The 26,013-nt window shown below is 33.0% G+C and overlaps 2 protein-coding genes across 3 annotated transcripts; one reads left to right on the top strand and one right to left on the bottom strand.

The window, feature by feature from the left end:
• Positions 1-2,806: 2,806 nt before the first annotated feature.
• Positions 2,807-3,547, bottom strand: LOC127852405 (uncharacterized). The gene has a single exon (XM_052386358.1). The coding sequence runs from the start codon at positions 3,545-3,547 to the stop codon at positions 2,807-2,809; it is 741 nt and encodes a 246-aa protein (XP_052242318.1).
• Positions 3,548-5,131: 1,584 nt separating this feature from the next.
• On the top strand, positions 5,132-25,356 carry LOC127852813 (adhesion G protein-coupled receptor L3-like). Of its 2 annotated transcripts, XM_052386803.1 has the most exons (29): positions 5,132-5,293; positions 7,957-8,013; positions 8,910-9,133; positions 9,422-9,617; positions 10,072-10,198; positions 10,431-10,488; positions 11,084-11,324; positions 11,491-11,613; positions 11,778-11,942; positions 14,550-14,648; positions 15,282-15,373; positions 15,998-16,168; positions 16,398-16,469; positions 16,755-16,866; positions 17,086-17,238; positions 17,438-17,507; positions 18,353-18,473; positions 18,696-18,742; positions 18,945-19,077; positions 19,322-19,425; positions 19,569-19,671; positions 19,911-20,061; positions 20,520-20,589; positions 20,981-21,047; positions 21,473-21,561; positions 21,865-21,991; positions 22,366-22,407; positions 22,750-22,830; positions 24,067-25,356. In XM_052386803.1, exons 1-29 carry the CDS (start codon positions 5,224-5,226, stop codon positions 24,103-24,105), a joined length of 3,204 nt encoding a protein of 1,067 aa, XP_052242763.1. In that variant the 5' UTR covers positions 5,132-5,223; the 3' UTR covers positions 24,106-25,356. The 2 variants fall into 2 exon arrangements, with proteins under 2 accessions (XP_052242763.1, XP_052242764.1); XM_052386804.1 differs by lacking the exon at positions 11,778-11,942.
• The last annotated feature ends 657 nt before the right edge of the window (positions 25,357-26,013 follow it).

The following is a 26,013-nucleotide window of genomic DNA, read 5'->3' on the forward strand; positions in this document are numbered from 1 at the left end:
TATTATTACTGTTAATAATTTTTAACCAATACTTAACAATTCGTACATATCTATTTACATATAAAGGGTATCTGCCTAGCTCACCATAAACTGTAGCATTACATGTGTTTATTTTCACATTTAACAATCTTTTGCAAAATTTTAAATGAATGCGTTCGATCTCTTTTGATTTATTAAAACCCCATATTTCAGAGGCATAGCAACAAATAGACCCAACAAAAGAATCAAACAACTGACAAAATAATTTCGGCTTAAGATCATACTGCTTACATTTATAAAGTAAAATATTCATAGCCTTAAGGGCTTTTCCAACAAGGTGTTCTTGATTAAGGTTGAAACTACCAGTGTAATTAAAAACAGTGCCGAGATAATTAAAATTGTCGACGATTTCTATAGTTTGGCCATTATATGTCCATTTTTCATCTTGTCGAATTTTACCCCTTTTGCGAAAAACCATTATTTTTGTTTTTGAAGTGTTCACATTTAGCCCCCAAGAATTACAATACAGATAAAGGTTATTTAAATGGTTCTGTAGTTCTTCTGGTGATTTACCTACAATAGCCATGTCATCCGCAAATAACAATAAAATTAAAGTTATGTCGTTTATATTTAAGCCAGACAAGGTGCTATCTTGTAAAAAAAGTTCCAAATCTTCTACAAACAGTGAAAAAAGAATCGGGGACATTACCTCCCCTTGTCTGAGACCGACAGCATAACTAAAGTAGTCAGAATATGATGTACACGACTTAACACAAGACTTAACATTTTCATACATATTTTTAATTATTCTCAATAATTTGCCTTTTACACCAGATTTATACATTTTTAACCATAATGCGTTACGATATATACTATCAAAACATTTAAGCAAATCAACGTATACAACATACAAACGTTTGTTTTCATTTAAAAAATTCTGCACAACAGACATCAATATATACATAGCGTCAACAGTTGAACATCCTTTTCTAAAACCAAATTGAGCATCTGAAATTTTAGCATTATCTTCACAAAACAATTCGATACGTTTGTTTAAAATGGTAGTAAACAACTTAGAAAAACAACTAACGAGTGTTATCCCTCTATAATTACTAATATCATCAACAGAGCCTTTTTTATGCAGAGGAATGATAATTCCTTCCGTCCACTGGTCGGGAAAATAGCCAGAAACTAAAATGTTATTAAACATAACACACAAATGATTGGATAAAATATCCATGCTTTCAAGAAAATATTCATTCAAAATAAAATCGCTACCAGGCGCTTTATTACATTTTAAGCGTTTAACTGCATTCCTAACTTCATCTACCGTTATCGGCTGATCTAGTTCTGGAAATGTACAATTTTCTTCGTTAAAATCATTATTTAAACAAAATTCTTCAGCTACTGGATTATTACTATTAGAAGTAGTATTACTCAAATTTTCAAAATAATCCTTAAATGCATTTATTGAAATTGTATTTCCATTTAATTTGTTTTTAGATTTAAAATATTTCCAAAATTCCTTAGGTTTTTTACTCTTTAAACTTTCAATTTCTATCATTTTTTGTTTAAATGCATCCCTTTTCTTTTTGTTAATCAACTGCTTATACTGACTTTTCTTTCCACACAGCGTTATTCTATTTAAATCAGACTTAATCAAATTAAAACATCGTAAAGCGTCATGGTATTGATTTCGAGCAATTACACAGTCGTTATCAAACCACTCAGCGTGTTTTATACAACTGTCAACATAGAACGTGGGTTTATTACTGTAAACACGAGATTTTGAGAACAATGGGTCCGCAACGTTTCGGATTGTATTAGTGAATTTTTCTACCGCCACGTTAATGGACAGTTTATTAGAACAATCAATGTTTTCAACAATATCCGTCAATACGGGAAGTCGAGAAATAAGTCCTGAACGAAATTCATCTCGAAACGAGTGGTCCCATTTATATTTAACATCAGTGAAAGAATCGTAGCTAGGCGAAAAATTATTACAATACAATGAAAACTGCAACGGTGCGTGATCGCTCCATTCATTAAAATCACAAACAGTAAAGTTAGATAATAATTGGAAATTGCTTTCTTTAGTCAACAGGTAATCAATTACGGAAGAACCGTTATTTGAGAAAAATGTGTGTTTACAGCTATCGCCTATTCTACCATTGGTAATGCGTAATGTAGAGGATTTACACAGATCAAGCAATTTTATACCATGGCTATTGTGTATTTTGTCGTTTGAGGCCCTGACAAAGGTTTGATCTGGTGAATAATCGACATCATCATTTTCGGAATTAATTGTATCATGTACGATAAAATCAAATTTATTACTGGTTCTACTATTTAAATCCCCGGTTATAAAAACACTTCCAATTTCGGAAAAATATGTTATGTCATTTTCTAAAATATCAAAAAGATCCACATTAATTGTATTGTAAACTGGTGAGTCCTCTCCCCATATATAGCTTCCACATATGTAAATATCACGGGTCGTATTAAAAAACGCATGATTTAATTTTATCCAAATAATAGTGTCATGATGATTTCGTACAATTTCAATTCCATTTTTTAGATGATCTTTTATATAAATAGCAATACCACCACTGCATCTTCGGGCGTTTCTATGCTGAAATTTTCTAAAGAAATTAAAACATTGATAACCGTCAATCGAAATATTACTAGATACTTTTGTCCATGTTTCAAACAAAAAACAGATATCAAATGAACTTAAAATATTAGTAAACTCGGTACTAGACCTTTTCACATCAGTTAAACCATGAACGTTCCACGATAATATCGACACCTCACCACCATCGTGCCCCTATGCTTTAACTGCGGTTCCATCGATGTACAGAGTGTCATATGCCAGATAGGCGCGTTTTCCTAACCGTCTCGCCTCTTTCATTTGGGGTACTAACTTGCGCCTCTTTTCTATCACCTCTTGTGGGAACTGCTCAAAGACACGATACAGTGTTCCGTCGAGTTCTTTCCAAAGTTTGCGTACCGTTTCTCTTTCCTTAAAAAACGTGAATTTTGCAACAATGTTCCTCACTTTTCCTGATATTGGCGACCCAGGAGAGCGATGCACCCTCTCAAATCTAATTGTGTCTACAACCTCATGAGCGATCTTAAAGGCGTCTTGTAGATGCTGGCGGAGTTTCCGTTCAGTAACTTCCGGCGGCTCGTTTCCGGTCGAGTTGTCTTCTGTTACCCCGGTGAAAATTAGGTTGTTTCGCATGGACTGCGACTGTAGATAGGAAACATTGTCACGCAGGGTATCTCGTTCTTTTTCCAACTGCTGCATCCGCTCGGACAGCTGCGCCGCATGTATGTCCGCACCGTCAACCTTGTCCTCGAGGCGCGTCACGCGATGGTCTACCTTTTGGACTCTTTCTTCCATTGCCACCCATAGCTTATTAATGTCCTTTTCAAGTGTACCCATTCTCTTTTCTATGGACTCAATGGCACCCATCTTTTTTTCCATTACTTCGATGCGCCCACTTACGTTCTGTAAAAGGATCATTATATCCCTGTTTGTTGGCTCGGCACCTTTTTCAGCCATTGTTGAACTACTTGATGTATTCGAGAAAACACTACAATCCAAATTGTCCTCACCATATAGAACAGAATGTGTCCAATTTAAAACTTCACTTACTGGTAGATTATAGTCCGTATCCCCAGATGGGCCTCTTTGTTTATGTACTTTTCGTCCATGTAATTCATTTTCACTGCTGTTTCTATCTTTTCTTTTTCTATCCCGCGATTTACTCATTGTTTAACGTTTACATTTTGGTACACTGCACACTATCACATAAAATCCAGAAATATATTTCCACAGATAAATGTTTTATTAATAGATATTCCGATTTTCGTTTCACTGTAAAAAGTTCGACCGTTCGCGCCAAGATCACGTGACAGATCTGGTAACAATTCAACGTTCGGTAGTGATCTGAGTTGTAACGACTACCGGTCTTTTTGACAAGTTGGCAATAGGCACAGTGAACGATCTCACAAATGTCTATATTAATCATTTTAATTAACTTACACTATTGCCAAATAGAAGAACTTATTAAGCAGATGTTGTTAAATTTTTGTAAACAATGAACACGCGTATTTGTTTGGTTTCTGAAAAGTGCAAGTGTTATGTTTTCACGTATGAACATTGATATTATTCTTTATCAATAGCTAGAAAAAACTCGCAATTTTGTATTGTTCTGAGTGAATGTTTTCACACAGTTTTCACACAGTCCCCTATTATATATGATCGTGTGCGCTGTACAATCGGTATTGCATTCCGAACAGTTTTAAAATCTAACATTTAATGTGAATAAGTAGTGTTCATGTTTGTTGCCAGCAATTAAAAAGCCCTATACTTTTAAACTGATCTATTAAGTAGCACTGACAGACGACTAATGATGCTTTACATTTGAAGTGTTGATTCGCCGATTTATGGAAGCATAGCCAAACATTCAATGAACTATTTGAGCTTCATGGGAAGAAAACCATCGAAGATGAAGCACTTGCGAAAATATGGTCGAATGTCGCCATAGATACACCTCTGCCAATGTTATTAAATAACCAGAATGAATTATTTAATACACTTTTAAAATCTCAAACGGTAACATATCGATGTCTTTAGTTGTGAAAATGTAAACCTATAGAAAATATGCTTTCGATCAAGTATTTTAAGAAATCAACTAATTGTAATGTATTTTAAAGTTGTTTTAGATGTTTTTCTTATGTTAAAGTGGTTTGATTGTAATTTCTCTACATTTAAGAAGCACCTGATTTAATCTGGTATTTTTTCCACTAAAAGTGTGTTTTAGTACTATTGCCCGACCGCCATTTTGTATGGCTCTGATATCAAATTGGTTACTTAGCTTCACATAAATCTGCATTTACTGGAATAATAATAATTAATATCGTATATGTACTACCGGCAATCAACGGATTTCCGAATCAAGTTCATCCAAGCTATAAACAAATATAAATCCCACAATAACACGTATCTCAGTCACATAAATCAACATCCGATCATCCGGATATCAATAATTGTAAGTTTGAAGTGTCGTCTTTAGTTAACGTTCCCATGTCCAGTATTTACTACCGGTTTCGAATTTTTATCCAAAACAAATGGTTTCCGGCCACTTATTTATGAGGAAAAGGCGCGATAAACACGATCTGAATTAACCAGGATATTTAACGTGTGCATTGAGAGAAGACAAGTTTGACAGAAACATGTTGAAAATTGTGTTTGTGATATTCCTATTATTAAACGCAGAGGGTTTAGCTCAATCAAACGTAACACGTGAGTATTTTATTGATTTCGTGCAAGCTTGGCTGTGTTCAAAGTTTTTAATAAAAACGAAATTATGTGCGTTTAAACTTTTGAATATATGTATTTTCTGCTATCTTTAATTTTAGTTTCAGCATTTGTATTGACGCACGAATGAATTGAATGTCTTAGGCTTATTGAAAATGCTACCGACTCCGTTTTCAGATAAAGCTAGTACATGTTAACTTAGTGGTGATCTACAGATCGCTCTCACACTCCCACACTGGGGACCGAATCGATGACCTCCCGGTTTCTAAGCGGACACCGTTCCCACTTTGCCACGGCGGCCTCTCCATACTTATCAATAACTGCTCACTCAATTTTTCTGTAAGCATATCCAATCCGATGACGTGTTTATCAATGGCATACTTGCCGGTGATGAGACACCAATTTCGTGTAATTACACAGCGTTGAACATATCAAACATAAGATTTTTTTTTAAACTGATGAATGCGCGATGATAATGCGACTTGTCAATTTAAGTGTTAATTGAAAGCATGGAAACAAGGCATTGAGCCAATAACGCTTTGATGAATCAGAAGCCCATACTACATGACTGGTTTCCAATTTGGATAACATGTGTCAGAAATCTCTATAGGCTACAATTATTGAAACGTAAAAACCTCCATTTTTAGAAATATCGCAAATAGAATATCATTCATGTACATGTAGTTCGTGATCATAGGTTATTGAGACCACCCGCTTCGTTTTAAAATGTTTTATTAAAGGGATCTTTTCACGCTTTGGTAAATTGACAAAATTGAAAAAAGTTGTTTCAGATTCGCAAATTTTCGTTTTAGTTATGATATTTGTGAGGAAACAGTAATACTGAACATTTACCATGGTCTAATATAGCCATTGTATGCATCTTTTGACGATTTTAAAACCTAAAAATTATAAAGCGTTGCAACGCGAAACGATTGAATAATTTGGAGAGTTCTGTTTTTGTCGTTAAATTTTGTGAAACTACGAAGATTGCTTATATAAGGTATAAAATACTTCACGTATATGTACTCGGCGGAATAGCTCAGTAGGCTAGAGCGTTTTTACTTCAGGACTCTGGCAGGACTCCAGGGGTCACTGGTTCGAAACCTGGTTCGGGCAATGTTCTTTTCCTTTTTTTAATTTTATTCTTGATTTTTTACTGGAGCTTTTACGATCCAATGTTTACATTTATCGATATAAAGCATTTAATGAATAAGTTAAAAAATGCCAAAATCTGTGAAAAGGCCCCTTTAATAATAAGATGAGTTTTCAATAGGCAATAGTTCCTTGTAAACACACTTGCGTTGAACCACCTCCCGATGTACGCATGCCCACTGCAAATCAAATTCCCCGCATTAGCTTATGTGATGTGAAGCAGAAAATAAAACGCAACAAATATTATCACATCATTTATGAAGCCAACAACTAATTAAAAAACATATTCTCAAACAGTAACTTAACAATGTGCGTAATTCAATATATATTCGAAAAAATAATGGTTAATTGTAAACGAAACTATCAAATGTGTCTGCGATCTTTGGTAAGGGACACGGAAAGGTTGGACGACATAAACTGTTCTCGGAAAAATTATGTTTACGCCCATGCAGACACAATTCCATCAACGTTGATTTTGTTACAAAACAAAGACAGTTACATTACGAATATATACTTAAATTAAATTAAAACGTTTTCTTAAATGTGTTGTCCTATTTTGTAAACAGTATGTGTGTATGTGTGCGCGCGTGCGAGCGTGTGTGTTTTCTAAGATTATCATGCTTACATTTAAATCAATGGGTCAAGAATCGGCATTGTTCTTAAATTGTGTCCATAGAATCTGACAAAGATTCAAGAAACATCGTGTCACGAATTGTTTTGTTTATTAGACCTGATGACCTGGTGACGTATTTGAAACCTTACCGAATATAATCAATATTAAGCAAAAACTGGAGATGCGCTCAACGTTAACAACGCAAACCGCTTGATGACTGACACCGGATGTAGACTCAATAACACTAGCTCGCTTTGACCACTCAGCAAGATATAATCTGACGCAAAGCCATGAACTCATTTTAAGCGTAGTAAATTTTAATATGCTGCATATAACACTTGAGATGATTTAGTAATACGGTTTTAAATTGCATCATGTTAAATGAGGGAGAGTGAGAGTATACATGACGACACTAATATATTGTAATATTTTATTTTCCTTGACAACCACCGCCTTTTATCTAACTCGACAAACATGAACATATTCGGAAGACACTTATCAATATACAATTTTGAAAAATATAAACCAATACGATCAATTTACTAAACACATCAAACCTTTAAATATGTTACATATGCGTTGCGATGTAGATCTTTACTTGAAAGATGTGTGCATGTTAAATACATGACATTGCGAACATATAAACTGCACCCAAACAAGCATTGTATATTCGAAAAAGTTATTTCAACTATTTAAAGATTTGGTATCTAAGCCTCATGATTTGTTTAATTTGAAAAAAAAAATTGTATGTATAATGGTGCATTCTTATAAGAATGAAACGAACACCTTAACTTATAGTTTGTTTCTATGAAGATATGAGACTATAAAGCACATACAAGAATACTGATGCTTTGTGACTAGAATTAGGCTTCGTATTTTTCAGAATCAAGTTTGGCACCGGCTGGTAACACAACAACTGCACCAAGGACTCGTTATAAGGGTATTCGTAAAGTTTAGTGTTAGGATAACGAAATTATTATATCATTCAGTTTCATGTTAAATTAGTATGCCACCAAACCCAATCAAAGTTGTAAGAAGCGGGGTAATAATGTTTTGCATTTTTCCGTCAGTCGGTCGATATGTATTTGTTGGTCTGTAGACCATTTGTTCCTGCGCGATATGCATAAAACGTTTTGACCATAACCATGCAAATATTTGATAGGGTCATTTTGATGAGAGAAGGATTCTATAAAATTTGAGTTAAAACAGTCGAAATGTCAATGTTACAGGGGCGTGTAACACTAAATTGTATAGGTACAAAAGACAAAGTAAGCACTGTTTATACCCCTTAGCAATCTCTTAGACAGAGTTTCAATAGCGATACAAGACCATCTGAAGTTTGACACCGAACTCCATGTTGGATATTTTAATGTACAACATAGGTAGCAGTATAAAGCGTTATATAAACGTATTATGCTTAGATATTGTGTTTCTTGTCAATTCAAATAACCATATTTTATTTGTTTATTGCGGGTTGATTTATTTATGTTGGGAACCGATTCATTGAGTTCATAAAAAGAGTCAATGGAATTTACGGGGCATCACGAATGATTTCCAAACATCTCTTGATGTTAATGTTTTCTCTACATGATGGAATGCTATATGGGTTGTATAAAACTTGATTTACCCAATCTAATTCCACAAGTGTGTTATCAAGCACTTCATATTTGTGTTTTTGTATCCACTTTATAAATATACATAAACGCAAAACTATTGATAGTGTTTTTTTAATAAATTGTTTTTAAAATCTTTAGTATCCACTTTTTACAAACTAACTATACACGATTTACGTTCAAGTGGATGATAAACATGTATTTATGTTTTACATTTTTTCAGCATGTCCGGAAATTCACAAAAACATTTCAAGTGATATTGGCTCTCCAGGATACCGAGTCGTCGAAATAGATGTGTCGACATGTTCGTTTTGGAGTTATTTGCCAGTGCTTATTTTGACTGACCAGTTGAAAGAATATGTCATGCATGTCAGTGTTCAACCGTCTAGCATTTCCCTTGATTTCAATCACACTTACTTTACATCCAACGTTAGCGATGTGATTTCAGTGAGTATAATGTCATAAATGAAAGGAAATATTTTATATCTGTTTACCCTATATGATAATTGTTATGATTGAACAATATTTACAATCTACAATCCATTGTGATTTTAAAATAAAATAACTTAAACATCGAACCTGCGCTTATGAAATGTATTTATACTGTTTCAAAGTATGGTTACGCTGTTATGATTATAAGCATACATAATTAATTGAATTAATTTCTGAAATCAGTGTATTCATTAACAGAATTCCGTATGGATTTTTTTCTAAAATATGCAAGTATGATTGCAGGGGAATGTGATTGCTAATTACTCGGATGGAACCACATTGATGATACCAATAAAACTAACAATAGTAGACATCAACGATCCTCCTGTGTTTACCAGTCGCGACAGTTTGAATTCGACATTATCGGAAGCAAGTCCTGTTGGATATGAAATCTTTACGGTCACAGTAGCTGATCCAGACAGCAAAGTCGAACTGTCAAGTAAGAAGCTACCCATGGCCTACATTATTGCTTTGTATTGAACGTTTCATGGCGGAGAACTGGGCTTTAGTCATTTTAAGAGTTTGCTCGATGCAAAACCTGAAACATAATACCAGCTCATTGTAACAATAATAACTCTCCGTATATTGTTAATTTATTTGTTTATTCAGCTCTAACATAACTTTTTCGCATTAAGCAAACATGCTAATGATTTTTAATATTAATTTTATTTCATACGTATACACGTTTATGCGTCACGCTAAGGTTAAGCAAACTGTAGACAACCCTATATAATCGCTTTAGCTTGTACTGTCTACGAAACGCATTAAAACATTAAAGTTATTTTAGTCAGAATAGTTGTTATACCAGAAACCATTAAGAATTGCAAGAACAAAAACACATGTATTTACATAATGATAAATATTTCAGTTTATATCATACTTAACATTAACAGCAACTTCGGATCTAGTGGCTATACATCAAGAGGTGTCGAATGCGACCGATGGGACTGGACTTTATTTGTTCACGCTACGTATCAACAAGCCATTGGACGTAGATACACCAAACGAGGCTTTCATAGCGTAAGTAAAATACACACTAGATCGGGGTTTACAAGTCTTCAATTACTTAAGTACTTAAGGAATTATTGGAACGCGAAAATCGAGTGTTAATTTATTTGTAATTTATAAATCAATGAATTTGTATCAATCAAAGATAACTTCACATTTAATAAGATAGAGAGATTTAATTTGAGAACATCCGGTTTAAAATAAAGCAAAATCATGATTAAACCATCGCAAGTTATTTCTTCAGAGCACAAATGTTTAGAGCGCAGCTGGATTCAACAGTGACTGCTGTTATCCCGCTCATCGTACGTACCAACACTAAATTATCCCATAATGGAGTTATTAGGCATATGGAAATACTGTTCTGATGGTTAATTTGTTATTGTCATTCGAAGATTGGTAAATCATCTTGAATTGGTTACATCAACTTTAAATATCTCACTGACATCAAATGTCTAACTTGGCATTAAATGTCGCACAGCTGACGTTACATGTAGCAACGTACGCACAATTTACAGACGATATTTGTCGCAACCGTGATGTCGCAAAAAATGTATTTTATAAATTGGTCAGCCATTCTTGAAATTTCCAGAGTTAGATGTAAAGAAGTAAAAACAAGAACTTGCATTGTTGCATTTAATGTGTTATCAAACTTAACTATCGATACAAATATAATGTTCAATGTTATATAAGCATGTATTGAATAAAAACTTCAATATATACAAAACAAGATACGTGACAAATCACTTGTAATTGATTGATAGTTGTTGTAGTGATTAAACACATTTAACCGACTCGTCACAATAATCCGGCTCGCACAATAATAAGCCTTTCAATCATTCAGTCCTGTTTCACACGTGGTTCTAACGTGTACTTCCATTGTATTTCGATGCTTTCTAGGCCACTGACGGATATCAACAGACCCGTCAAAACCTTCAGATAACTATCAGAGATGAGAATGATAATCCCCCAGTATGCAACCCTGCACAGACAATCGTCTACGTTCCAAGAAACCGACCTACAAATATCTCTGTGTTGTCCTTAAACAGCTTTTGCACAGACAAAGACCGATTTCCTTTACATAAAATTTCTGATTATTCATTCAACGAGAACAGATCTTCATGCTCAGGAAACTGGACAGGTAAATGTATTTGATTATACGAAAAAAGTAATATTTCTAAATTTAAATTTGAGGTTCATGCACACTAATTTGTAGCTTGTAAGGAGCAATAATGATAAAAAAGCTCATAATTTAGTAAATACGTATGCTCGCGGTGATAATATTAAATAAATATTTTTGTATTAAGTCGTATCACCTCATCATGAGAATGCTTACCCAGAAGCATGCATTCCTTCACAGACGATCATTTACGTTTCAAGAAACCAACCAACGAATACCGCCGTGTTGTTCCTAAATAGTGTTTGCACAGGTAAAATTAGTTGGTACAGTAAATAATGTTATAACTTTAAATTTTAATATAAGTAACATGCAGAAGGAAATGTTTTGTTTTTTTAAAAAACGAAGGTATTCCAATGAAAAAAAATCATTCACAAATATATGTTGCAACATGTCTGTATAATATATATATTATAGTGGATGGTCAACTCCGTACAGTTTTAGAGGTATCGCCGTTTTTCCTTCAAACCATGGTGCCTTGTGATGTAACCATCGTGGCACGAGATGGAACCTACCAACAGCAGAGATTTGCGCAGATTATGCAGGAGAATAATTTTTCGTCTGTTACTTTGCAGCTTCGACGTTAGTTAAACTATTTTGCGCTTAACGTGAACGTATCAGCCGTTCGTTTATAAAGCTCGATTATTGGTTTATACAGACTCAAATATATGATATATTCTATTTGAATAAACACATAACGTATGCCATGCTTAATACACTATCATATATATGTAATATGTAGATATATAGTAGTCACCACAATAGAGGATAGCTACTTCGTTGCGTGAGCATCGTTTGATTTTAAATAGTAAATTCAGATTCATGAAAACATCGTACACTTGATTATGCCATAAGCATTCAAATAGTATGTTTTTATTACACACATCACATAAAATCGTTCGATATACTTAACTATTTCATGAAATGTAAAATTAAAATTGATGTTTACTCCATAAGTGACTGTTGTTTTAACTTGAATAACTCTTTAACTGACCAGAGTTTTGATTACAATTCAAATATCCACTGATACTATAAATGTGTCACGGGTAATTGAGTTACTATCATAAACTCATTGATTGAGTGTCTCATCTAATTGGTTCAATCCAGATTTTGAATTGGATAAAACCGGTTATGTTCTAAGAGTATATGTAAGTATATGATGCCAATATATAACGCCCCATATTTGCATCCATTGAAAAAACAAACATTTTAAATGCTAAGGTTTTTTTATAACAAATCTGATTCATAAATTTTCAGGAAAATGCAATAAATAAACACTGTCAAGAAATAGCAGCGGGAGTAAATGTTACTTAGTGTACATAGGACAACTGCACTGTTGTGTTATATATTGAACATGTACTGGATAACTAATCATAACTATGAAATTACTCTTAATAAGTCACACAACGCTTATTAAATTTAAAGTTAATTTGTAAAAGTAATTTCATCATTTAGTTAAATTGGTCGGTAAATGATTCAGTTCGACCATGCACACTTTAATCCATAACGTGATGCATTTCAAATGATCTAATATTTTCCGCCATCACATTTATCTAAGTGAAATTTGTAGAACTTCTAATTAAATATTACATATTCGCTGAATAACTTATTTTAACAATGCAATTATACTTTAGTCTTAATACGTCATTCAACGCAAACACACTTAATAGTAAATGCATGCATGTAAATTCGTCATTGAGTTGAATTGGTTGGTAAATGATACAGTTTGGTCATGGAAATTTTGATAAATAACGAGCTTGTTTTTACTAAGAAGCACGCTTTTGTGAGCACAATTACTCTTTTGGAATGTATTCGATTTGTTAAAATCGCCTGTTATAATTAATACACTGATTGCGGAATGTGTAACGAATTACAGTACAATGTACTGTATAACATGTGATAACGGGTTATATTAGTCGAGTATAAATACTTTTACTATATTTGCTTTGCCTTTTTATTTGGCAAAGAGCATAATAGTGTATTTCATGATATATGGTGAATGAGTTTAGAACAGGCTTTAATGATAGCACATTAATTTCTTATCTAGGGGGAAACGATCAGATTTAATTATGTCACTCTAGTTTGATAACAAGTAGCTATTTCACAATAGTTATTTAACAATCAGTGAATAACCTTATCGTTAGTGTAGCAGTTGACCTGTTATACACAAACCATTAATGTAAATAACAAATATATGCAATTGAGTGACACCAATGCACCAGCTAAAACACTATTTTGGCACTTTAGCACTGTGTTTTTTAAACAAACGACGTAAAACGTGTGACGCTACAGTGCACGACATCGTATAAAGTTCAAAACGATTATCTGGATTGTATTAATTAATCAGGCAATACTTGTTAACAACTCAATATGTCGATTCAAATGTGATTTTGTAATATCACTTCATGTGTTTTCATATAGACAGACCACATGTGAAAGTATGTACTATATTACTACGTTATAATACGATCATCACTTAAATTAAAATGTATCCTCTGTATCATTATTCTGCTTCAGTTTCACAATAATTAATGCATAACTATAAAAATGCATATGTTCATATGGTTCGCACATAAAATACCGGTTTGGTGTAATGTTCGTCCAAACACGTAAATTGCAACTGTGCAATTTCTTCTAGTACATTGTCGTGAAAAGTAGACTTTATAAAGTTTTTCTTTCTGTGAATGGAAATGTAATTAATCTACGAACATACAATAAGTAAAATAATGTGTTTCATTTCTTCAATTCTATATATTAACAACTATATAAGTTTAAATCTCCTAACATTACACCAGTGCTGTGTATGATACTTTGTAAATTGAGTTCATTCCCTAATACATGAACAAGTGAGCAATTCATATGCAGCCAATAGTGCGGTGTATATGCATTGCAAGAAATATAGACTTAACCTATCGCCGATGCCACGCAGGAAAACATCATCCCGTTATAAAGCAATCTGGTTGTGTCTAACTTGCACTGGTAAATTTGTTTATTGACGGACATCGTCGAATCATAGTTCACAAAACAGTTCGTATAAGTAAATACAGTGCGTGCATTTGAAACAAAATATGGACATATAAACGATAAAATTACTGGCGTAAGTCTTATAGAACATACTCGGATATGATTAAAGAGTTGTGCGGGTCATGGCATATGTTGCTTATTCATTACATATGCTTTTGTTGACAGATAAGGAGTGTCCCGCCGACACAGACGCGATGGGTACTCACTGGTTTTCCGGCAGAATTGGCTTTATAGAGGGAATGTCGTGCCCATCAAACACATACGGTAATTAGTAAATACCAAATAAGAACAAAATAAGATGGCAATTGTCAGTTTTATGTACGCAATTAATTGTCATCCACCCTATTATTTCAAAGTTCCGATCTGTTTTCTTTTTCAATTTCTTTGTATGTAGGACTAATAATGAATAAAACATAATGTGTTTATAAACATTAATAGTCATTCAATAACAGCTCCTATTGATGGCTTAACATACAATTGACGTTTTCTTTGCTGTGCGTACAGTGAAATTAATTTTAGATTTAAACATGATTCGTGTTGATCTACATTGCGTTATTATCGCTTTAAATCTACCCATTTTACAATACACAAAAAGTATGTGGGGAAGCGCACAATTAGTATGTAATTACCGTTTGTATTAAATGTTTAACTTTGTCCACGATGAATGCTGATTGGTCAATATACAAATATAATTAAGCTCATATTAACGCTTACATAACGCGCAAGGAAAATATAATAAATTGATAATATGCAGTAGAAATAGTAACGGTAAGTTGATGTTTGTATAACTTCGTATACATTTGCTCAAAACGGTCCGCATGTGAACACTATATTGATTGAAGGTTGATGCATGTGATTAATGTGAATATTGTCCATGTGTATGTGTTGTCTTATTAGGAAATGTCACACGGTACTGTGACATGGACGGCCTTTACCGGGACCCCGTGTACAACTGTACACGGACCTCAATCTTAGACGTATACACCAAGGTAAGATCGGTTGTGTTTCACAATGTCAGGATTAAATAAACATGTAACAACGATACTAACAATTAACATAACCGGTGTATCGTTTTATTTGCATTTTTATAAGGCCTCAAAAGAGTGCCTTATACAAATCAATACATCTTGAATCGAAAGTCGGTGTTTCATCTTGATGCGCCTAAACACGTTTCATTGAAACATCAGTTTGGTTTTTAAACAAACCATATCCAATCATTTATATGAATTTTTCAATATACACATACTCAATAGAATAATTATTTATATTAATGCCTTATTTATATTGACTCTGTTAGTTAAGTGCCTTGTGTATGCTCAACAAAATGGTTTGATTGAAACATTTATGTAAATGTACGTGTTTATGACGGTGAGAATTCATCCATATGCATGCACAGTTTATTCTGACGCATGTGTTTGTATGATTTTAGTATGAACACCTTATAATTCTGTCGTTACTAAACTCTCCTGTTGTGAAACTGCATTTTATTAATGTTTCAACCAGCCAAACGCTCCTAAACAGTCCGTGAAATGACATGACAACCCATGTCCGTTCATAAATCGTTATACAATACTATACAGCAGATAATCTTATAATAATTATTTTATTTTAAGTTTATGTATACGGCATGGAAAGCAACCGATATACTAAGTAGATTAGCCAAAGTAATCAATGACTCGAATGAACAGCTCATGGTCGGAGATGTGGAAAAAATACGTTTCATTCTCCAGAATGTCGGAAGTGATTTGGGCCAGAGCGACATTGAACCGGAAAAATACACTGATGTGAGGCGTCAACTATACGCATCTTAGCATATATCCTTGTAACTGCTTAACTAATATATGCTATTTAAATGTGCACTAAAATTACACAATATTAACATGTCAGCTTGTGTCCGTCTGTTTATAACATAATCGTACCGTTATCTTTAATAAGATAAGCATAACGTTATTTGCTATCACATGAATCATCATTCCCTTAATGACTACGATTTGAGTACACTTTTTCTTGCAGTTTTTCTTAGATGTGGTTAACACACTTATTGGTGAGAAAGCTGAATCAACGTGGAAAGTATTAGTAAATCAGGTAACTGTACAGGGTTTTTATTTATGAATGAGAAAGCGAATAATAGTTGGGTTAAGGGTACGCCAAGCAATACACAATCAGTGTTATAATACAGGTAGTATATTTTTCTTTGTTAAATACTTTTGGTTTGTAATATACACCCATATATAAAATAAAACGAATACAGTTGTTCCGAGAAAAAGATAAGTAATGCTCATGTGTAAAGTGTCGTCCCAGATTAGACTGTACAGTCTTCATAGCAAGGCTAAATGGCATGTTATTAATGCACGAAAGGTTGCATTCTAGACAAGAATTGGTGCCGATTCAATAGTTAGCTGCGTGGATAAATTTGTGAACAACATGGTGACACAATCGAACGGAACAAATTACAACCATACCTTCATTAAATCGAACTTTAGTAAGTATTGTTATGATAAAGATACATTAGTTACACATTTCTCCATAGCGCATCATCATTTATAGATTGACCTTTGGTAGTATTTAAGCATTTTAAACCACTGTTTTTGTATGTTTTTTTTTTCATTTTAATATGGTATCTGCAACTGATCTTTGTAATGGCATGTTAATATCCTGGACAGAATTCATAGAACACTATGACATATTTCTATAATTACAGTTGCAGCAATATCAGAAACATTGAACTGTTCCATTGTAAAATTCCCGGGCGATTCATTGGTCGGTTACAGCATGAACAGCGACCACGATTTCAAAGAGTTCCCTTCATGGGCTAGCGGTCGCTCGAATAATATACGTGCACCATGCATGAACTGTACGTGAAGCATAGTGTTTTTATTTGTATATGACCTATACATGAACTTAAAACATTATAAATGAAATATGCGGTGGTCAGAGCTACTAATCATGTACATAGCGGAAGTTGGTTTTTCTGTTATGTACACTATATTGTTCTTACAGTTAATGTTAACCTTTTACTGCTATCAAACATTGTTATTGGAATTATGTTGCAGCCCAGGTCTACAGCGGGATTTTTTATCGAAATCTTTCAAGTATCGTTTCGTTGAACTCCGCAATCGATAGGTATGCAATAAACTTGCACTTGCACTGCAAATGATTTTTTTTTATTCAATATAAGACATACAATGTATACATGTATATGCTCATAAAACAAAGTGATACCATGTTGTAGCAATAATGTTCAAACATGTTATACAAGATATGCTAATATATACTTTTTTTCCTTGTGATTAAAAAAAGGAAAAAAGGCAAAAAAAAGGTTAATATGTATTGTTTTTCTTTTTTGTTGCTTGTAAAAAAAACAACAACAACAGAATAGTTATGAATAAGGATGAGTTGCATAACGTGGGTAGAACGCATACTGGACTTGTTATGAAAGTTTAATGTGTTTCCATTTTTGTTCAAATAAGTGAAGTGTATCATTGTTCAGGGCAATTTCTTTTTCAATTTGAATCTTCAGTTTGAATTAAAATATATAAAACAGTTCATGGTAGGTCTTTGTTTTATGTATTTCGTGCTGCAAATGATAGTAGCCATCAAATTAATTCATGTAATGCATACTTACAGTTAAAGCTTATTAGCGGAAAAACAACATTCGTTAATGTATTCACTAATATTTAACAGATATAACTTCTAAAAAACATTCTAAAAACTATGCAATATATAGAATAATGAATTCATTTCGTCTGTTTTATCAACTATTTAAAGTATTGTCCTTTCTGAATTATTCATCAAACAACTAATCGTGCGTCGTAATGACAATGACGCTGGAAGTTACTAGTTTATAGTGATATTGTTGTGATGTTGTTTTGTGTGTTCTCATTGTCATTCAAATTATAACAGGTCTTATAATAACTGTATAGTTAGCTTGTATTCCTTTAACAAATAAGGATATTTACGTATTGTAGGAAATGGCCAAAGAATGTGAACGCGCCCGTGATTTCCTTCGCCTATTTATCCAGTAAATCTTCAGTTACACCAGTTAAAAAACCGGATACACCAGTTGAAATATCATTCGAAATATATGATGTAAGTATTATTATTACTAGCTTTTCGTACGTCTTTTGTCTTATAAAAAGGTATTTACTAAGTGTGAATTTCTCATATATCATAGTAATATTTGTATACGTCTCTGTATATATATATATATATATATATATATATATATATATATATATATATATATATATATATATATATATATATATATATATATATATATATATGTTTGTCGTTGTTTTATGTTTTCAGCAAAGCTTGTCAGACCCTGTGTGTGCTTATCTTCAATTCAATGAAAGGTTCCTATAATATATATTGTAATAATGATTACTTCATATGATAAACATTGATTTTAGCTTTATTAGCTCAATTAATCGTTATTGCTTAAAAGAAAGGAAGTTTGTAAAAATCAAATATTTCTGCCTAAGTCTCGTGTGTGTGTTTGCACATTCATTCACATATTACATTCTCAGAGATATTTTGTTAAACCTCTTCTTACAGCGGTGGTCCTAATATCTGGTCTACCGAAGGCTGCTCGCTGACTTCCTTTGACAGGAACACTGGCGTTGTGACCTGCACCTGTAGCCACCTGACTAATTTTGCCGTGCTGATGAGTCCGGCAGTACCGACGACAGTAAATTGACAAATTGTTACCCTTGATATATTATACAAGTGTAAATGTCGTCATGTGAATTAACAAACTTATAAAGTGTATATACCTTGCACTGCTGACATGATTTGAACAGAGGTTGCATTATGTCAACACGAATTAATAGAAGGATATAAATACTAAATAAAAATATGATGCATCCAAGACAGCTGTTACTGTCAAAAGTGTTCATTATGAAATTATCTATGAATTGTGTATTCTTTTACAGGCGCACGCCCACAGCCGTGCTTTAGGATTGTTCTCTATCATAGGATGTTCTATTTCAATGGTCGGCCTTTCCCTCACCGTCATCGTTCATCTTGTGTTCTGGAGGTAGTATGATGTTGGTTGTTTATGTGTCGCGTTTTTAGAAGGATTCGTTTGTCAAATTGTAACGTATGTACATTGTATTTAATAGCAAATGCCTCATATTATGTATCCAATCTTGTTTTAAAACGTCTCATGTCTAATTTTAGATCGCTCTCATCAGACAGGACTGTTTTGCTGATGAATGTTTGCTTTATATTCTTCATCGGCTATCTTGTGTTTCTAACCGGAATCGAGAAAACATCAAATTCGGTAAACGATTTGAACATGTTATAACACATTGTTGACATCAGAACTACAGCTTGTTTTGAGAGTACAATATTATGGAAATTAAGTTTAGACACAGATGTGAAATGCTAACGGTTCGGTTATTCTAGCAGGCAGTTAAACTTTGAAATTCCTCACTTTGTTTAATATACATTTGTATATACCAGCTATTGCTTTTTTCGGACATGAGGTTAGCCATCATATTGTTTGCAATTATCTTACAGACTGTATGCACAGCCATTGCTGTTATCCTGCACTACATTTTCCTCGTCGTGTTCTTTCTGATGTTAGCCGAGGGACTCATGATCACCTATCTGGTGCTAAGCCCGTTCCGCAAACGGCGCATTGTGGTGCCTTTCATTATTGCTGCATACGGTACACTTTTTAAAAAATTACATGCTTGCCCTTTATTTGAGTGTGGTCTGACAAACCGTTGCAAAATCGTTCCGTTCCTCTAACATGAGTTATGGCTCAGTTGTTTTGTGTTGAATATACTACATCATAACGATCAGTTGGTGCGTTTGAGTGTGTTCTACTAAACCTATTAGCTGTTTAATGTGTTGTCACATAGTTATAAAAATAAATGCATAAATATAAATATAAATAAATAAATATATATATATATATATATATATATATAAATATATAAATATAAATAAATATATATATATTTGGTATGATCTTTTGAAAACTCACGTGTATGTATAGGGATATATTTCGACGTATTTGTTAAAGGCAAGTTTATCGGATGCTAAGAATACTTTCTCTTCGGCAATGTGCTTGTACATTTATTTTTCATAGATTTGTTAATGAACTTTTCAATTCTATTTCAGCCATTCCGATTTTGATAGTTGGAATTTCAATGGGCGTCACACAGCTGAAAGGATACGGCAACGAGTCATTGTAAATATTTGTGATTTAAAATTACATTTAAATTAATAGGAAACACAATTCTATTAACTATTCGATGCAACTGGAACAATAATATAAACTTCTACATATTAAACTGGAGTAATGTATCAGCCTTGTGATATATTGATACCAGGTTCGATCCCTATTTGGAAAGCTTTAACAAAAATCACAAGTACCTTGATTTTTGCAGTTTACGAAATCAAACTCAATCAAAATCATGTACACACAAAACACTTTACTTAAAGTATGTTTTAAGTTTGTTTTTGTTTTACTTCTTGAATTGTACATGGCACTACATACTGTTATGATTTGCTCAACGTGTTGCTATGTACATTTATACCTATACTTGTACACTTGTTATACACATGTTTATACTTAACAGTTGTTGGTTGACGGTCGATGGTGGTTTATATTGGGCATTTGCTGGACCTATCATTTTAGTCGTCGTTGTAAGTTATCGCATATTTTTTGTAAAATATACATTTAATTGTTTAACTGTATATACTTCATATTTTGTAGAATTCGTAGAGACATAATGTTAGTGCCTTTAAAATCTTAAGAATGTCAAGCATCTTCTAACTGTATTATATGCTACTGTCTTTGTGATCCAATTGCGTTAAAAAAACTAAAAAAGATTGTAAACATTTCTTGTGTCGTTAACGCGTCTTTGAATACTTTATTCTGCAGTTAATCATGTTTAATTCAGGGTAAATGTTTATTATATGATATTATAATGAAAAGGCTATTACTTGATTATATATGTTTGTTACAAGTAACTGTTTCACATGTATAGTACAGTTTTATAGACGTTCATTACTTGCGACAAATCTGGATAAAGAAATGCCTATGTCATCCAAACGATTTGGTATTTCAGGGAAATATTGTCAATCTTGGAATTATCTTGAAGTTTGGGGTCTTTGGCATTTCCGCTATGGCAAAAAAATCAGATCTGGAAAAAATCAAGTATATATCTTTTTGTTTTCATGTTCAACAACTTTAAATCGTTATTTCAAATGATTTGCATTATAGGTTATTACCAGCATAGGTTTATGTTAGCAAAAGGAAATAAGTTATATGTATTATTTAACTGTTCTTTTGTGGCTTCGTGTTAAACTTCGTTTTCTCCCCTCTAAATATTGATTCAAATTTTCTGCAGGTTGTCGTTTTGTTAATTTCTTTATTTTATTTTATAGAATCCTGTACCGTTTTTCAGTTTTTTGGTTTAGTTTTTCACTATTAAACGTTTGTCGTACACATGTTACATAGGACGGGCGCAAGGAGTGTCGGCGTGCTAACCCCCATGTTTGGCATCACGTGGCTTATCGGCGTATTTGCCGTCAATGACGCGACGTTGGTCTTTCAGTGGCTATTCGTCATACTGAACTCACTCCAGGTAACGAAATGAGTATACAATCATGTATGTTGTATCTATCGTTGTGTAAAAGTAGATTAAAATTTAAAACAATATTATGATTAGTTTTACGATGAACACGCATTAAGTGCATCTTACTTTTAATATAAATTATTGTGTGATATTACGTCGATACAATTGCAATTGAAGTCTGATATTCCACGTGGAAAATTAATGAAAAAAAACATTTATCACAAATATCACACACACGCAAAAAGCACCTGAAGCAAATGAATAAACGTGCTGCCGCTTTGGAAATGTTAAATGTTGGTGTTGGATGTATGTATGTATTAGTCATTGAATTATTTAGACCCAAACAGCTTGATAACATATATGTTTGCATTATTATTTTACAGGGTCTAATGATATTCATTGTGAAGTGTCCACTGGACAAAAAGGTACGTCTTATAAACATGTATTGCATCAACTTCGACTTAAATACTTGTTCACAATTATGAATATAGAAAAACATTTTTATAAAGGCTTTGTAAAGGGTGAAGTGTCAATATAATTTATTATATTTTTCAGGATCATAGTGCGTTGCAAATTATTTAGGAGTCAAATTGAATCTGTGTTAATAAACCCTGAATATGTGAGATTGTTATTCCAACATCTCATAAAAACGCGTTCAATGGCTTTAAAATGCCCAATCTGAAATTGTATGGCAAGTATGTTGTAATTTCAAATATTAATTACGAGAATGTAATGTGGTTGAATTGCTAAAATTCTTTTATCGCAAGGTTCAAGATGCTTTCAAAGAGAAGCGCCGACGATTCTTCTCTGTTGAAAGTAGTGCCTCAGGTGAACACGCTAAACACAAGGTAATAAGGGGAGTAAATGTACCTCATGTGAACACACCAAACACAAGGTAATAAGGGGAGTAAATGTACCAGCAGAATCATTATAAGTAAAAGGAGTGAAATTCATAGTAAATGCTTTATTCTGTTATAAGGTCATGTGACCAGTTGTCTAAAAATAAGATACATCCTTCAATGCCAGCTGAATATTCAAAGATAAAACCTATATGTTTTCACAGCGTTAAACATGTTGTTTGTATGAATTAACGTAAGTTGTAACACTGTTTTATTATAATTATTGGCGTCGCACTGAAGTGCGGCGACTCGTATGTAATACGTTTTTTTCGCTTATGGGAGGAGAAGTTATTTTACGGATCAATGTATATATTTTTGTTGTCAGAATATCTTGCATAGTGGTGATTTTTTGTGTAAACTAGTGTAAATAAGTACTGCATTTGTGCCTATTTCATTTACTACAACATTTATTGCCAATAATGCAAAGCTAATTCTTGAAATTAAAAACTGATCATAGGGACTGGGCAATATAAAAGATCACAAGGACTGGGCAAATACGCGAACCGGTGAAACTTTCTGGTTTTGTACAAAAAAAAACATAATCAAAATATATTCATTTTGTGGTTTTTCTAACAATAGCGCAGACTTTTGCTGTTCGAGTTTTGGTTAACGCGAATTTTCTTCAATTTTACAAGACGACAGCGATTACACGGTTTATTGCTTTATTGATAACCGTTTCACTTCAGTCATATCAATGAGTACTCAACCCCTATCGTAAATGAGCAACGTAAGAATAAGTTCAGAATCATCTCCCCTTGAAGTTGAGAAAAATATGAAATAACGCTTACAAGATGAAGCAGATTTTTTAAACCTACACAGTTCTGTTCCATTAATGAAAACTGCACACGGATGCCAGTAAAAAAAGGAAATTAATTTTAATAAAATGAACTATGAAATATTTTGGGGTTACAACACAAAATCATAGATAATAGTTATTTGGGGGTTATAACGAAACATCATAGATGATGGTTATTTGGGTGTTATAACACAAAATCATAGATAATGGTTATACCAGTATCTTTTTCACTTTTGTTTAAAATAATCGGCCGATATATTAATATTTACAGTAGAAAAAAATCGTTCCATATAACTTCATTGAGTGCCTTTTACACTGAAATTCCCGACGCCCTTTGATGCTTTGCATCAATACTTATATTGTGCCTATTTTGTTTGGCTTGTTTTCAGACTGCAGATGGATCAAAGCAAACGGAAAGCTCAATGTGATACATCGTTACAAAAGCGACATCAAGTTGGAAGAATGTTTTTGTGTATATTATGTAACTTATTTTGATTGCTTAGCATGTATTCTGTAATCATTAGGAATGTAATTCATTTATGATTGTGTTATCTATAACGGGTGCGTAACATTTTTTAGTATGTGCGTTAACCTTAAAAGATCCTATTATCTCTGTGTGAGCGTTTGTGATCGCTAAGTGCCCGTTGTTCATCGTCAACAATGGCATACAAACACTATTTAGGTAGAATTTATTGTCCTATTTGCAAGAAATTTGTAGCATTCTTCTCACAATCTCTGTTTTGTTTGAACATTGGTCACGTAGGGTCTAACCCAGGTCAGTAGATAAAATTCATAAGAACTTGAATGATCGATCTACAGGCATATTTCTTTTTCAAATTTTGATCAAACAGGTAAGAATACAAAATACTAAGTTTATTCAAGCTTCATTAAACTTGGTAAGAACATTGAAATATGTTGTCCCAGTTTACATCAGCAAAGTCTGAAACTGTGTCTCATGAGATAAATTGTAGGTCAAATGTTCAAATAAATGACAAAAGCTCGCGAATAGAGGTCACATTTAGTGCACAATGTGCTCTACACTTATAAGAACATGTATCCAATAGTATATTTGCCGGGTAAGACTGGGGCACTATGCACAAATTTAAAATAAGGCTTGATCACACATGGGGTCATATTTATTTTTGTTTTTTCTCAATCAGATATAAATCTAGCTTAGAAAACATGTTCTACTGATTCTACACCGAAGAAGAAATGGTTGCGATACATTAACAATTATGAAACTGTGCCATTTCTTTTTTTTGCTATTGTAAAACCATGTTAACACTATAGACGCCATACTGTTTTTCCCATGAGTTAACTTGCACAGAATATAAAAACAGTGTTATGATCTATGAGTTAAGTTCAAAAGGGATCGTCGAGTGTTCCTGAGTTTGCTTTTTACATCCAGTGACCGCTTGAGCATTGACCGGGGGAATATCGAATTTTATATTAAGATACAATACCTGTACATCTGCTTGATTGCAAAGAAAACGATGATAACAGATATTACAATTTGTTAAGCTAGTTTATGTATTAGATATGTATGAAGTATTTTTGATACGATATCATTTTAACATCACAATCATTGTACCGACCTTACACTATTTTAGCAATAATCTGATTATAATAACAATATAGTTCTATGTATCTTGAGCTTTTTTTAATAAAGACAAAATGTAGTTGCTCGATTTGTTTCATTTTGTCGTTCCTCAGATTGTTTTGTTGCTCTGGTCTGTATATAACTATAATGAAGCGGAAGTTTCACTTTAGTGCATTAAGTCAATACTCATGTTCAATTCATGCCAGTACTGTACTACACAAACTTGCGGGAATTGGTTTATTGTATTTAAACTCTTAAGAAAAGTATATACCGACTAAACTAAATTGATGCACAAGTAGTTAAAAGATGTTATTTCAATGCTTATTATACTACTGCATTGTAAAAATGCCGCATTTAAGATATCAAGTGCAAATATGTGCAAGATACGCATTGAAAATGTCACTAAAACCTTCTAGCTAATAATAGAAGTACACCCACTTGTAACTGATTTAAACATCGCTGAATTGAAATTGTAAATAATCAGAACTCGGATTTTGTGCAGCACGATAAAAAGTATTATATTGATGGCCCTACACTGTGTCGGTGTTTAGTTTAAACGAATTTACATGATACAATAAAAAAAATTACGACTGCGTATTAAAAACAAAATGTTTTATTACACATAAACACATAAAAACAATAACCGAAAATAACTTAAGTGTTACTGTGCATTCAAAACAAACAAGCTTTAGTAAATAATTGTTAAAATGAAATCAAGTGTTAACTCTTAAGGCAC

This window comes from Dreissena polymorpha, chromosome 12, assembly GCF_020536995.1.
Source record: "Dreissena polymorpha isolate Duluth1 chromosome 12, UMN_Dpol_1.0, whole genome shotgun sequence".
Taxonomy (NCBI): Eukaryota; Metazoa; Mollusca; class Bivalvia; order Myida; family Dreissenidae; genus Dreissena; species Dreissena polymorpha.